Source organism: Diorhabda sublineata, chromosome 9, assembly GCF_026230105.1.
Source record: "Diorhabda sublineata isolate icDioSubl1.1 chromosome 9, icDioSubl1.1, whole genome shotgun sequence".
In the NCBI taxonomy this organism is placed as follows: domain Eukaryota; kingdom Metazoa; phylum Arthropoda; class Insecta; order Coleoptera; family Chrysomelidae; genus Diorhabda; species Diorhabda sublineata.
The window spans coordinates 25100590-25116370 of NC_079482.1; the positions used below are offsets into that span (position 1 = coordinate 25100590).

General features: G+C 37.8%; 1 protein-coding gene across 3 annotated transcripts in view; it reads left to right on the forward strand.

The window, feature by feature from the left end:
* The window catches only part of LOC130448750 (fibronectin type-III domain-containing protein 3A), a 108767-nt gene that overhangs the window by 68966 nt on the left and 24020 nt on the right, over positions 1-15781 (forward strand). Inside the window, exon 1 of one of the 3 annotated variants that reach the window (XM_056786250.1) lies at positions 15605-15747. The exons of the other annotated variants lie outside the window; for them this stretch is intronic. Coding sequence (XP_056642228.1) covers positions 15691-15747 — 57 coding nt within the window. The 5' untranslated portion in view covers positions 15605-15690. Of the gene's footprint in view, positions 1-15604; positions 15748-15781 lie in introns of those variants that run through there. 3 annotated transcript variants of the gene reach the window in all.

The window sequence follows — 15781 nt, forward strand, 5'->3', positions numbered from 1 at the left end:
TGGTCCAACCTTGGTTCAAGCCTGGGTTGTCAACGAATGGCCGAGGCTGGAATAGCCAGGCTTGGCCCAAGCTTGGGTAATCATTGGTATGGCCAAGGCTGGGTCAACCAACCTTGGCTTCCCAGGACTGTCCCTTTGTTAACTCTGGGGTTTCCTGTATGGGTAGCGATCTTCTCGTGGTCGCTCTTCAATATATATTTGTCCTGGAAATTCTGCAACTGCCGAAATATATGAAAAAGATTGTGTTAGATCTAGATTAATGCAGATCTTAAAGAAAAAGCATCCTGAAGGATGTGTTTTTGGTCAGATATGGTAGTTGCTCATTATGCAAAGGACTTTTAGCAGAATTATCTAAAGGTCTAAGAATGTTCCTAAAGTGCCTCAACTGAGCCCAATGAAGCGTTTTTGGTGAAATTTGGAACTAAGTCTATTCTGGAGGTCAAGAAACAACTACACATGAGAAATCAGAAAAGAGAATATTGAAAAAAGCGCCAGATTCAGTATTTTATGATACAATCCAACATTTGAAAACAAATATTAGGAAAGCGATCCGACTGGTTAAATTCCAAGATGCAATTTTCTCAAAATTTGTGGAATTTACTTGGTTCCGGGCTCGTCAAATTGCAATCTCAAAACACTTTTAACAATTTTATGTATTAAACTATCGTCGGACTGGAACAAACCAATCCAGCAATTAACAATCTCAAATTTAATCGTGAATTTTACGTCCCCTCAAATCATGCCGTTCTAAGCGTGGACGTCGCGTGCCTAGGCGTGAATCCATCACTGCAGTTTGTATGGATGTTTCGTCTTTACGCCCTATTACAAATGTTTGTGATTCGGTATTTCACTCAAGGTGGAAAAGCGATAGTTTCGACGAGAAGTATTTCGTTTTCAATGCAAACGATAAATTATAACAAAATTAAAGGGGAACGAGTTTATAGTGAAAATTCTCTTACTATTAGCTACCCTAGCAAAAATTTTCCTTTCTAATTATCCATCCGCAACGTGCAGTGCAGTCGAGCGGCGAATATGAAAAGTCAGTCTCTATCTATACTTATTATTATAATTACTTACAACAAAGAACAATAGCCTAGAGAAAAATGTACTTTCTCTTTTTGTGCTGTAAAGGTTACTGCAAATTCGATATCTCGAATGGGTTACCTTCACATTTAGCCGGATGTAGATATATATATACACATATACCTGCCTGCTTCTCTCTAATAAAAATTGTGGGAATTGTAATATTTAATTACGTTGTAGCGTTTTTTTAATATACGTGTCCTTTTTCGGTTTAAAAACGCTAATAAATTTCAGAAAATTAATTGAATTTTCTATTTATATTCTTAAAATTAATCAATTCTTCGATATAAACTCGATTTTGTTAACAAAGAAAACATGTAGTCTTTGTACTCAAAATAGGCGTTTGCTAATGCGCCGCAATTCGAACTTTGAGGTTAGGAAAAAATTGTTCCATTAAATCCTTTGATTGATCTATAAATTCGTGAATTTTAACCATGGTTGATCACCGAAGTGTGAAAAAGTGAATTCTCCTGTTGGACAAACATTCTCTTTTACTTCTACGAGGGGGTACCCAAAAATAACCGGTGTTATTTCTTAAATCTTTGTCCCAGCGGTGCTTCCACTGTTTTGAAATATTATTTGAACTCATCTTTAGAGATTGGTGCAAGCTCCTGTCTCGTTCTTTTCTTGATGTCTTCGATGCTTTCAAATCGCCGTCCTTTCACGTCCCTTTTCATACAAGAACAAGTCGCACGGAGCCAGGTCAGGCGAGTAACGTGCGTGGGGCAGTTATTTTTAAACAAAAACTGACTAACAGTGATGGCTGAGTGTGCAGATGCGTTTCATGGCGGAAGAATCAGTCACCTGTTTGATGAACCGAGCTTCAAGATATTCCATTGATTTCAGACAGTTAATCAATTGTCTGTGCGCACAATTATTTCAATATTTTCATCGATTCGGACATTCGATGGACGTCCAGAGCGAGATTTGTCATCAATCGCCATTTTTAAATCGATACACTCGAGTTTTCCCGCTAGGCATCATTTTTGTAAGCAATTTTCAACATTAAAACAGAACAGAACGTGGCAGGACAACGGCCCGCGCGGCACTGAACTGGCGACGAGTCGCTTGGCAGGCCCTATCGGCAGAAATCAGTACTACAAAAGCTCCACCAATGGCAATGCTATTTCGGTTACTTTTGGGTACTTCCTCGTATTAATGGCAATGTTTCCCTTTACCTTATTATGCAATGATCTCCTTTTATAGACGATAGCCATCATTTTTTCGAACGATCAAACCGTCTGATCGATTTACTAAAAGAATTCGTGGGTTTCCGAATTTTTGAGTTTTGAGAATAGAAAAAAATCACGGGAAACCGAATCTGGCCCGAATCTGGCGAATAAGATGTCTTAAAAATCATTACCGTTTCGTGTTTGGACCAAAAATAATGCTGGAATGTGGTGGAAAAGCCGGAAATTTATTTCCCAAGCCTCAAAATAGCCGAGTAGTACTATTTAATAGTCTTTGGCTCCTGGAACGATTTAGGTCAGGGTAAAAGCCTTCGAAAATAATAAATAGTGAGAAAAATAGGATGAAACCTATTATGAAAGGAAAGTAATATGATAAAAATGAAAAGAAAAATAATTTACGGGCGATCTGAGGTCGAGAAGGGAAAGAGGTTTGGTTTTTAAGGGTAAAAAACGGTTTGTCTCGATTTCCGGCAAAACTATGGGTCCTATGGAAAAAAGTCAAATAGCAAAGTTGTAGGTAATAAAAAGATCTACAACTTTTGTATTTTCACTTTTTTTATATACCCTCAAAATTTATGTGGAAAATTAAAAAAATCTAGTTTTCGATTTTTTATTTTTATTTTTCACAAAAAACGATTTTTTCCACGAAATTTTGTGTGAAATTGAATTTTTACGTCCCATTTATTTGGTTTGAAATTTTCACGTTATTTTTGATAAAAGCACCCTAATTTTCGAACTACAATTCTCCCGTCAAAATATCGATTTTTTTTTCAAGTTATTAGGACTTTGGTTCGTTGAAATACCTATTTCCTATATTCCTATGTGACTTTTTTCCATAAGACCTATAGTTTTACGAAATAAATAAATTTTTAACCTTAAAAACCCACCCCCTTTTCCTTCCCGACCTCAGATCGCGCGTAAATTAATTTTCCTTTTTGATCTGGTCTAATTTTTGGCCAGTGGACATATTAAATTCATAAACCAACGTCTCATTGTTAGTAAAAAGGTCTAAGAAGTGAAAATTTGAAGAAAATTGAATATTTGGCTCTTTGTAACAAAATTTCACATGTTCACCTACCCTGTATGTTAACTGGAATTTGAATTTTTATCACTTCTGTTGTCTCGATTGACAATCATTTATTGGTACTAATCGTAAACGCAGAGCCACAAACAAGTCATTTTAATAATATGTTACTCGAGTTCAAATGTCGAATTTAAATGAATATAGAGCATGAGTCAAGTGAGGAGGCGGTCAAATTCTTCGCGTCCAGTGACGCGCTACGTAAATATTCGTCGGAAGGATTAGATTCTATTGAAATATCAAATATCCTGACGATCGTATCACTTTTATTATTAGTTTTATTCGCGGTACATAGAGCTAATAAAACACGTTCAGGATTTGAAATTTTGTGTTCTGGATACGTCCAAGGTATCCTTCATTTCGATAATTATTGTGCGTGTTTATTTTATTTGGCATTTTTGTGATCTTGATTCTACTCTCGGGGAGACTGCTTCTTCGTTATCGACAGTACCAGCACCGCGGTGATGAGGTGACGAATCCAGAAATATTGAAGAAAATCCAGCATGAAAGTGCCTGAGTTAGGCAGTCGAAAAAGTGCAGTACGTCGCATATTAACTCCAAAATTTGGACGTGAAGAAGATGGGTACATATAATACTCCATCGAGATTATATGTTGCAACTTTTGTGCGAAGAAATCGATCAAAAACGGTCGAAAGTGTTGTTAGTTCATTTCGCCAGACTTAGCGCCCTCTGACAGTACCAGCACCGCGGTGATGAGGTGACGAATCCAGAAATATTGAAGAAAATCCAGCATGAAAGTGCCTGAGTTAGGCAGTCCAAAAAGTGCAGTACGTCGCATATTAACTCAAAAATTTGGACGTGAAGAAGATGGGTACATATAATACTCCATCGAGTATTATATGTTGCAACTTTTGTGCGAAGAAATCGATCAAAAACGGTCGAAAGTGTTGTTAGTTCATTTCGCCAGACTTAGCGCCCTCTGACAGTACCAGCACCGCGGTGATGAGGTGACGAATCCAGAAATATTGAAGAAAATCCAGCATGAAAGTGCCTGAGTTAGGCAGTCGAAAAAGTGCAGTACGTCGCATATTAATTCAAAAATTTGGACATGAAGAAGATGGGTACATATAATACTCCATCGAGTATTATATGTTGCAACTTTTGTGCGAAGAAATCGATCAAAAACGGTCGAAAGTGTTGTTAGTTCATTTCGCCAGACTTAGCGCCCTCTGACAGTACCAGCACCGCGGTGATGAGGTGACGAATCCAGAAATATTGAAGAAAATCCAGCATGAAAGTGCCTGAGTTAGGCAGTCCAAAAAGTGCAGTACGTCGCATATTAACTCCAAAATTTGGACGTGAAGAAGATGGGTACATATAATACTCCATCGAGTATTATATGTTGCAACTTTTGTGCGAAGAAATCGATCAAAAACGGTCGAAAGTGTTGTTAGTTCATTTCGCCAGACTTAGCGCCCTCTGACAGTACCAGCACCGCGGTGATGAGGTGACGAATCCAGAAATATTGAAGAAAATCCAGCATGAAAGTGCCTGAGTTAGGCAGTCCAAAAAGTGCAGTACGTCGCATATTAACTCCAAAATTTGGACGTGAAGAAGATGGGTACATATAATACTCCATCGAGATTATATGTTGCAACTTTTGTGCGAAGAAATCGATCAAAAACGGTCGAAAGTGTTGTTAGTTCATTTCGCCAGACTTAGCGCCCTCTGACAGTACCAGCACCGCGGTGATGAGGTGACGAATCCAGAAATATTGAAGAAAATCCAGCATGAAAGTGCCTGAGTTAGGCAGTCGAAAAAGTGCAGTACGTCGCATATTAACTCCAAAATTTGGACGTGAAGAAGATGGGTACATATAATACTCCATCGAGTATTATATGTTGCAACTTTTGTGCGAAGAAATCGATCAAAAACGGTCGAAAGTGTTGTTAGTTCATTTCGCCAGACTTAGCGCCCTCTGACAGTACCAGCACCGCGGTGATGAGGTGACGAATCCAGAAATATTGAAGAAAATCCAGCATGAAAGTGCCTGAGTTAGGCAGTCCAAAAAGTGCAGTACGTCGCATATTAACTCCAAAATTTGGACGTGAAGAAGATGGGTACATATAATACTCCATCGAGATTATATGTTGCAACTTTTGTGCGAAGAAATCGATCAAAAACGGTCGAAAGTGTTGTTAGTTCATTTCGCCAGACTTAGCGCCCTCTGACAGTACCAGCACCGCGGTGATGAGGTGACGAATCCAGAAATATTGAAGAAAATCCAGCATGAAAGTGCCTGAGTTAGGCAGTCCAAAAAGTGCAGTACGTCGCATATTAACTCCAAAATTTGGACATGAAGAAGATGGGTACATATAATACTCCATCGAGATTATATGTTGCAACTTTTGTGCGAAGAAATCGATCAAAAACGGTCGAAAGTGTTGTTAGTTCATTTCGCCAGACTTAGCGCCCTCTGACAGTACCAGCACCGCGGTGATGAGGTGACGAATCCAGAAATATTGAAGAAAATCCAGCATGAAAGTGCCTGAGTTAGGCAGTCCAAAAAGTGCAGTACGTCGCATATTAACTCCAAAATTTGGACGTGAAGAAGATGGGTACATATAATACTCCATCGAGTATTATATGTTGCAACTTTTGTGCGAAGAAATCGATCAAAATCGGTCGAAAGTGTTGTTAGTTCATTTCGCCAGACTTAGCGCCCTCTGACAGTACCAGCACCGCGGTGATGAGGTGACGAATCCAGAAATATTGAAGAAAATCCAGCATGAAAGTGCCTGAGTTAGGCAGTCGAAAAAGTGCAGTACGTCGCATATTAACTCCAAAATTTGGACGTGAAGAAGATGGGTACATATAATACTCCATCGAGATTATATGTTGCAACTTTTGTGCGAAGAAATCGATCAAAAACGGTCGAAAGTGTTGTTAGTTCATTTCGCCAGACTTAGCGCCCTCTGACAGTACCAGCACCGCGGTGATGAGGTGACGAATCCAGAAATATTGAAGAAAATCCAGCATGAAAGTGCCTGAGTTAGGCAGTCGAAAAGGTGCAGTATATGTTGCAACTTTTGTGCGAAGAAATCGATCAAAAACGGTCGAAAGTGTTGTTAGTTCATTTCGCCAGACTTAGCGCCCTCTGACAGTACCAGCACCGCGGTGATGAGGTGACGAATCCAGAAATATTGAAGAAAATCCAGCATGAAAGTGCCTGAGTTAGGCAGTCCAAAAAGTGCAGTACGTCGCATATTAACTCCAAAATTTGGACGTGAAGAAGATGGGTACATATAATACTCCATCGAGTATTATATGTTGCAACTTTTGTGCGAAGAAATCGATCAAAAACGGTCGAAAGTGTTGTTAGTTCATTTCGCCAGACTTAGCGCCCTCTGACAGTACCAGCACCGCGGTGATGAGGTGACGAATCCAGAAATATTGAAGAAAATCCAGCATGAAAGTGCCTGAGTTAGGCAGTCCAAAAAGTGCAGTACGTCGCATATTAACTCCAAAATTTGGACGTGAAGAAGATGGGTACATATAATACTCCATCGAGTATTATATGTTGCAACTTTTGTGCGAAGAAATCGATCAAAAACGGTCGAAAGTGTTGTTAGTTCATTTCGCCAGACTTAGCGCCCTCTGACAGTACCAGCACCGCGGTGATGAGGTGACGAATCCAGAAATATTGAAGAAAATCCAGCATGAAAGTGCCTGAGTTAGGCAGTCCAAAAAGTGCAGTACGTCGCATATTAACTCCAAAATTTGGACGTGAAGAAGATGGGTACATATAATACTCCATCGAGATTATATGTTGCAACTTTTGTGCGAAGAAATCGATCAAAAACGGTCGAAAGTGTTGTTAGTTCATTTCGCCAGACTTAGCGCCCTCTGACAGTACCAGCACCGCGGTGATGAGGTGACGAATCCAGAAATATTGAAGAAAATCCAGCATGAAAGTGCCTGAGTTAGGCAGTCGAAAAAGTGCAGTACGTCGCATATTAACTCCAAAATTTGGACGTGAAGAAGATGGGTACATATAATACTCCATCGAGTATTATATGTTGCAACTTTTGTGCGAAGAAATCGATCAAAAACGGTCGAAAGTGTTGTTAGTTCATTTCGCCAGACTTAGCGCCCTCTGACAGTACCAGCACCGCGGTGATGAGGTGACGAATCCAGAAATATTGAAGAAAATCCAGCATGAAAGTGCCTGAGTTAGGCAGTCCAAAAAGTGCAGTACGTCGCATATTAACTCCAAAATTTGGACGTGAAGAAGATGGGTACATATAATACTCCATCGAGATTATATGTTGCAACTTTTGTGCGAAGAAATCGATCAAAAACGGTCGAAAGTGTTGTTAGTTCATTTCGCCAGACTTAGCGCCCTCTGACAGTACCAGCACCGCGGTGATGAGGTGACGAATCCAGAAATATTGAAGAAAATCCAGCATGAAAGTGCCTGAGTTAGGCAGTCCAAAAAGTGCAGTACGTCGCATATTAACTCCAAAATTTGGACGTGAAGAAGATGGGTACATATAATACTCCATCGAGTATTATATGTTGCAACTTTTGTGCGAAGAAATCGATCAAAAACGGTCGAAAGTGTTGTTAGTTCATTTCGCCAGACTTAGCGCCCTCTGACAGTACCAGCACCGCGGTGATGAGGTGACGAATCCAGAAATATTGAAGAAAATCCAGCATGAAAGTGCCTGAGTTAGGCAGTCCAAAAAGTGCAGTACGTCGCATATTAACTCCAAAATTTGGACGTGAAGAAGATGGGTACATATAATACTCCATCGAGTATTATATGTTGCAACTTTTGTGCGAAGAAATCGATCAAAAACGGTCGAAAGTGTTGTTAGTTCATTTCGCCAGACTTAGCGCCCTCTGACAGTACCAGCACCGCGGTGATGAGGTGACGAATCCAGAAATATTGAAGAAAATCCAGCATGAAAGTGCCTGAGTTAGGCAGTCCAAAAAGTGCAGTACGTCGCATATTAACTCCAAAATTTGGACGTGAAGAAGATGGGTACATATAATACTCCATCGAGTATTATATGTTGCAACTTTTGTGCGAAGAAATCGATCAAAAACGGTCGAAAGTGTTGTTAGTTCATTTCGCCAGACTTAGCGCCCTCTGACAGTACCAGCACCGCGGTGATGAGGTGACGAATCCAGAAATATTGAAGAAAATCCAGCATGAAAGTGCCTGAGTTAGGCAGTCCAAAAAGTGCAGTACGTCGCATATTAACTCCAAAATTTGGACGTGAAGAAGATGGGTACATATAATACTCCATCGAGTATTATATGTTGCAACTTTTGTGCGAAGAAATCGATCAAAAACGGTCGAAAGTGTTGTTAGTTCATTTCGCCAGACTTAGCGCCCTCTGACAGTACCAGCACCGCGGTGATGAGGTGACGAATCCAGAAATATTGAAGAAAATCCAGCATGAAAGTGCCTGAGTTAGGCAGTCCAAAAAGTGCAGTACGTCGCATATTAACTCCAAAATTTGGACGTGAAGAAGATGGGTACATATAATACTCCATCGAGTATTATATGTTGCAACTTTTGTGCGAAGAAATCGATCAAAAACGGTCGAAAGTGTTGTTAGTTCATTTCGCCAGACTTAGCGCCCTCTGACAGTACCAGCACCGCGGTGATGAGGTGACGAATCCAGAAATATTGAAGAAAATCCAGCATGAAAGTGCCTGAGTTAGGCAGTCCAAAAAGTGCAGTACGTCGCATATTAACTCAAAAATTTGGACGTGAATAAGATGGGTACATATAATACTCCATCGAGTATTATATGTTGCAACTTTTGTGCGAAGAAATCGATCAAAAACGGTCGAAAGTGTTGTTAGTTCATTTCGCCAGATTTAGCGCCCTCTAATTATTCTTTGGCACAAGACTATTTTGAGGAGATTGACGATTTTTATCATAAAAAAACTTATTGAACAACTCTGGGGAAAATGTATGGAGCTAAAAGGAGATTACGTTGACAAATTTTTGAAAATTTTCGTGTTTTCTTTGTTGGGTCGGGAACTTCTCGGACCATCCTCGTATTCAGAATCGGAATGGATAGTTACTAATTTGAAAAATTTGAATCGCCCTTGAACTTAATCTTCTAAACAGTAATTTTGTTAGAAATTCTTAAAATTCTACATAACAAATCGAGTGCCTTATATCAGCTTCATATTATTGGGACGTTGTCATTACCATTTAAATGAAATGGAAGACAAAGAGGAACGGAGAAGAAAACGAGACGAACGATAAGCATTAGTTCAGAAGGATTTCGCCAACATTGACTTGTGACCTCTCCGCGACCCCATCGCATCTTCAAATTCCTTTTTAAGTGCCATTTGAATGATGATGTCGATTATGGTGCTAGTCCCCCAAATCGATGTCGTCTAATTACGCCAAGTGCTCTGAATAATATACAGAGGGATCGATTAATGTCGAAAAACATTCGTTAATTCATGTTAAAAATATACGAGAGTTGTTTGAAAACTCACAGACTTCGACAACAACATGTTAAGTACCAGATGTTAACCAAATTTCGTTAACACGTAGTCTCATTCAACAATGACTTGTTTTATCAATATGACTCTCATCTGAACATTCTCTAACTTCTAAAAAGAACAAGTAATCGCCGAACTAATACAATCAGTCCAAAGTTATATATCTGTCATTCTCTTATTCAACATTAATTTCCTTGGGACATTTTCTTAGTCCTGAAAAGATCAAATAGTCGCCGAGAGATAGATGTGGAGAATATGGTGGGTACTAAAACAATTCGATGTTAAATCTGGTATTGGACTAGGTGCGTTGTCTTGGTGAAACTAGATTTCGTGCAACATTTTCTTTTTTAAAATAATCGAAAACATAGTAGTTTAGAGAGTGTGATTGTAATTTTTTCTTGTACGCAAGACAAAAAGACACAGTTGATTGAAGGAACATGGAGCTCGAAACCCAAAACGATCTATCGATCTATGCGATCTATCATAAGCTGTGCAGCTTTCATATGGTGGTCAAAATAGGTAAAAAACAAACCTTAGCTGCTTGCAATAACAGACGCACCTTTATAAAAAGTGACCAATCAAACATAAAGAAACATAAAATGAAGTCTGTCGGTCTAACTGGGCATCTAAACGACTGTAAGGTGTCTATAGATAGGATCATGGTTGCAATATCATCTTCTAATAAATACAAATAGCAAAAAACCCATAAGAAATGAGATATTTACAAAAAAAGCGATTTTTGTGACCTTTGACCTTGAAATTTGATAGTTGCGTACACTCTACCATATGTAGGTGTTGGGACAACTTTTAGGGTGTCAAAGTATTTACAGACTTACAGCTGGGTATCTCGAATTCCGAGGTGAAGTTTTGTAGCTCAGAGCTGGCTACAAAAACAGGGTCGATAAGGTGCGCGCCATTTCACCTTGTAAAATGGCGGCCCCAACTTAGTTCATCACCAAACGTCACTTCTTAGGGTCAGCACAGGTCGAATATGAAAATGCTAGTCGGTTTTCTCGAACGAAAAAATTTGCTGAAACTTATCTATAAGGTTTTTGGGGTTTCAATTAAAAGCAGTGTTATAGAGCAAGAAGTTTTGCTTAATGGAAAATTATTTTTGATGTTTTCATTCAAAATATATGTTTAAACTACCCAAAATTAAAAAAATCATCAGGATACGATGAAATATAATCATTTTTTTATCTTCTTCTAATTTTTTTTAATTCATTTACTGCGCCAATTATCAATTGATTTTGATCAAATTTTTCTTAAAACTTCTGTGAATAGTTATACTTTTTGATAAAGTTGCTCAGTATTGAGTAACAGCTCGTGGTGCCCCAAGAAACTGCTCTTAGTTGAAACCCCAAAAACATAATAAAAAAGTTTCGCGCGCGCACGTTATGAGGTTTTTTTCGATGAGTTTTCCGGCACTTTCGATCACTTCCTACGAGGATTATCCGGCCAGTAAAATTTCTTAAACTATTACACCCCTCTTATTTGAGGCTTTTTTTTTTCAATTTCGGCTAGTTTAAACAGATATTTTGAATCGAAACATCAAAAATAATTTTCCATTAACAACAATACGAAAAATTCTCATTTCAAATATACGCCGATTTACTTCAATTTTTTTCAGAGGTTTTCCGGCCTGCAAAACTTCTTGTCCCATCACACAGCTTTTAGTTTAGACTCCAAAAACCTAAAAAAGTTTCGCGCGCGCACGTTATGAGGTTTTTCAGCCAATTTTTTCGTTCGGGCATTTTCATATCCGACCTGTGCTGACCTTAAGCTGAGGCCGCCAGTTTACAAGCTGAAATGGCGCGCACCTTATCGACTCTGTTTTTTTGTAGCCATTTCCCCGTCTATAATAACTGGACTAAGATGAGTTTCTGCAAGGAACCAAACGAAACCTTCTTCGTGATTGCGAAGCTATCCAAAACTCCACAACTTACTTTTGGACACCAGAAAGTTAGTTCACTTTCCAAAATCATCGATATTGTTGTAATAATGATTCTCTAATGGAACCTGGTCAAGATCATAATAAAAAAATGGGAAAACACTTAAAGAGACGCGTTCTCACGCGACAAATTTTTTTGTATTCTTCATATCAGCCGTATTAAGACCTCTAATGTCCATTTGTGTCAGAATACAGTCCAATGCATTCCCCCTGGTATCTTTGTTTCTAGATCTTCCTCCCTGATACCAAAAGCAATCATATTTGCAATAAAGTACCAAAAATTTGTTCAACTCGATTGTGAAAATCCACACGCTTCAAACAGGTTTCAACTTGTTATCGATTTGCGTGACATTTGAACGACAAAGTTTGACTGAATCGATCACTAAAAAATTGATCAAATACAATACGGAACACGAACGTTCCCACGACTATTCGGATACAACAAGATTCGCCTCGTGGGAACGCGCCTTAACGGTAACAGTTTAAGGTTGAATAATGATTTAGTTTGCAGGTTTCGGAAAAAATTTCTGTATCCTTACTCGATTCCAATGGCTATTAATAATATATTTTATCATTTCCTCATTCGAAACGATTTCGAAATTTATCTGTTTTAGTTCTAATTAAATCGTAGTTTATCTCTATTGCTACGCAGTTTTTACCAAAACCGCCTCCACTGTGCGAGGCACCGAAAATAATATGAATGGGCAGTCTCGTAATGGATTTTGTGAATGAAATACGCAGTATAAGAAACACCCCCCTCTTTTCCCTTCCTCGCAGACCTTCAAGAAGCGTCAGTCAGATAAATGTTGTAGTTCGTACATGCCGGATACAATTTCACATAATAACATTTCATGATTAGAGCATTTCCGGAGGTGCTTATCTAAATGTATTATTAAACACGAACCATTTTTAACCCAGGATCGGCACCAGGTGGATTTTATAACGTTTTCGGTTCGACGATGACGCCAAACGTTTTTAACCCGAAATTGACATGCTGGAGAGTGTCATTTTCATCTACCGTCGATTTTTTACCCTTCAATTTCATCTACGAAGACGAAAATGAAAAAAAATCGACTCGGGTGATTCCCCTGCAATCGCAACTCTCTGGCAATAAATTGAACATGAAATGTTGACGGTATTAGCTTCAAAAAAATCTAAAAATTTCCTTTTTCGTGTATCTATAATTGAATTTATGTTTTTTTGATATTCCATGGTACGTCAATACAGTTTTATAATTATTGATGATCTCTTAGTCTATTTTATAAATACTGCGATGTCTGCCCAATTAGTATAAGTCACTTGATATACGATATCACTTCTTTTGTTTTTTTGGCGTTTTGGATTTTAATTTAGTGTAATTTTTGGACAATGTTTGTTACTTACACTAATATCGCGTATTTATTGGAATAATTCGATAGTTTGTTGGGAAAGTTTTTTATACATATGGTAAAGAAAAATGCTTTTAATTTAGTGTTTAGTTTTTGTCTTGTTTCTTAATTGATTATAGTATCTGTATATAAGTTGTTTATTTTCTTTCAATGGAGTTTTAGTTTTTTGAATAGCTAAGTTCGGGATATTATAGTTGGCTAAATCTATCAGCTATCTATGGCTCCATTCTTTTTTGTTAAAGGTCGGTTTTCATTTATTTTTGCTTCCCAAGCTCTCTTCACTTGTCTTGACTCCTCCATTATTTGTAAATGACCCCACCAACTCAACTGTTTTTGTTCAATGAATTCCCTAAGCGACGTAATTTCCAAATTTTTTCGTATTTGCTTATTTGTTACATTTTTTGTAAACTAGCGAGAGTCCAAGTTTTGTAGTTTTTGAGACTGTTTTTTATGTTATAATATGTGTTTATCATTAATATTACGGCTATATAATAAATTGTCAACCCCCTAAATCCGTTCCTGTCAAATAGTTAACCATTATGGCGACAAGCGAACGTCTGATAACAAAAGATAACGCATAGTTGTTGTCTGTAAGTGTTTTTCAATTTGACAAGAAAACTATTATTGCAAACGTCCATTTTCATTTTAGTTTCTCGGGCCGGATGTGTCTCAACCTTGAATATTTTTCAGTTTTTTCTAAAATTTAATTGTACACTGTTACAAATTGTTTATAAAATTGTGAGGTACTTGGAAATGTAAAATTACGATACAACAATTCACTTCAATACATATTTATATTTGATTATAATTAAATAACATTAGAATTGGATTTATTTCGTTTTTTTTTTGTATAACTACAAAGTTTGTCTTACTTCCGGGTGTAATGGGCCCTTCTCGCCCCCCCATTTCACGTTTAGTGTGTCACGGAAATTGGAAAATTGTCACAAACATGGAAAAATGTTTTTGCAAGCTTTATTTAATACAAAAAGAACATTATCTGTATTTTATGACACTATTTTTATAGTAACTGAGAAGCAGACATCAAAGCATGTAGCTTTAGATGAATAAATCAACCTCCGATCGCTCCGTGCAGACCTGTTGGTGACTGCGTAGCTCTCGCACTACACAATCCGCAATTGTTGACATTCATGCGTCAGTCGGCGTTATGCTACAGCCATTATTGATGCTCCCGCCAAGTGTGATTCGTTTCCTACAGACTGAAGGCCTTAGTTCTGAAGGAATCTATTGGAAAATGAGTATGGGGAAAACTTGATGAGTGATGATGTTGAGTGACATGATAAAGAGACCGAAGGATGCAGATCTGTCGTTTCGGATGACCTGGTTTAACCAGCTGACACCAATACTGCTTCGTCTACGGAATTTTCAGAAGTTTTGTACTCTATTTGAGTTCATTGGCGACGACTTTCTTTAAAGAGGGTATTGAAAAAAGCTTGTCCACAGATATGACAAATGTCCGAATCTCTTCGATGATTAAGTCAAAAAGTAACCAATCTTCTGGTAATAAAATTGGGCCATTGGGTCGAAGGAGTACCTAAAGGTGTTGTGACAACCTTGAAGCAGGATAGGAGGCAAGATAAAACAGGCGACTACGTCTAATACACGGAAGAAGAAAAAGAAGAAGATCCTCACTATCTGAAATGTTGGAAATCGTGGATATGGTAACATTCTACCAGACCTACTTACACCACGATCTAGATCTTCCGAGTTTCTCTGTAATTGATGTTTACGTCTAGTCGACATCATTTTCAAAAGGTTTATTTATCGGAAAATACTGTACAATATCAAAAACACAGTTTACGGGCGCTCCCAGCGACTAAATCCTGAACTGCAACTAGCGCTACACACGGCGAAAGTTAAAACATCACGTGAGGAAATTAAATACATCGAAACTTCGCACGCGGGACGCTTTAAATAGCTTTAAATAAAAATTATAAATAATTCGTAAAGCACGGATTTGTTTTGGAAATTTCCTCGCTTTTCAAATTTTTTTTTCTAATATCTTTCATATCAATAGTGTTTAAAGTATTACAGGGAATTAAATATTATTATTATAAGTCGTTTACAGAGTAGAAGGCACTTTCCAGTAAATATACCCTCAAATTATTGCGCAATTTCAATTGGCAAATGATTGTGCACTATTTTCGCATTGTAAAATATTGAGCCTTCAACTAATCCTGAACGTCCTTACGTATCAAGCAAACGCATTCGTTAAATCTACTTATCACATTTTGTTATAATTAACCTAACTATCCGAAATATCAACAAATTTTCTCAGTTTTCCCAATCTAATAGCAATAAACGTTTTAAAAAATAAATAATTTAAATACTATATTAAAATATACCTTATCTTTGCGATAAGAAAAACATAAAATGGAAGCAACGTAAGCAGAGCTATTATTCATACGAACAACATTTTGCCACATCATACAATTTAGTTAGTTAAGAATTAGTTTTGAGAAAAGTTCAGATATTAGTTATATGTACACAATGAGAAAAGAAAACGACGATATTTGCGAGAAGAACGATAACGATAAGGTAGGTTAGTGCAGTAATATTACTTTTCTGTAAA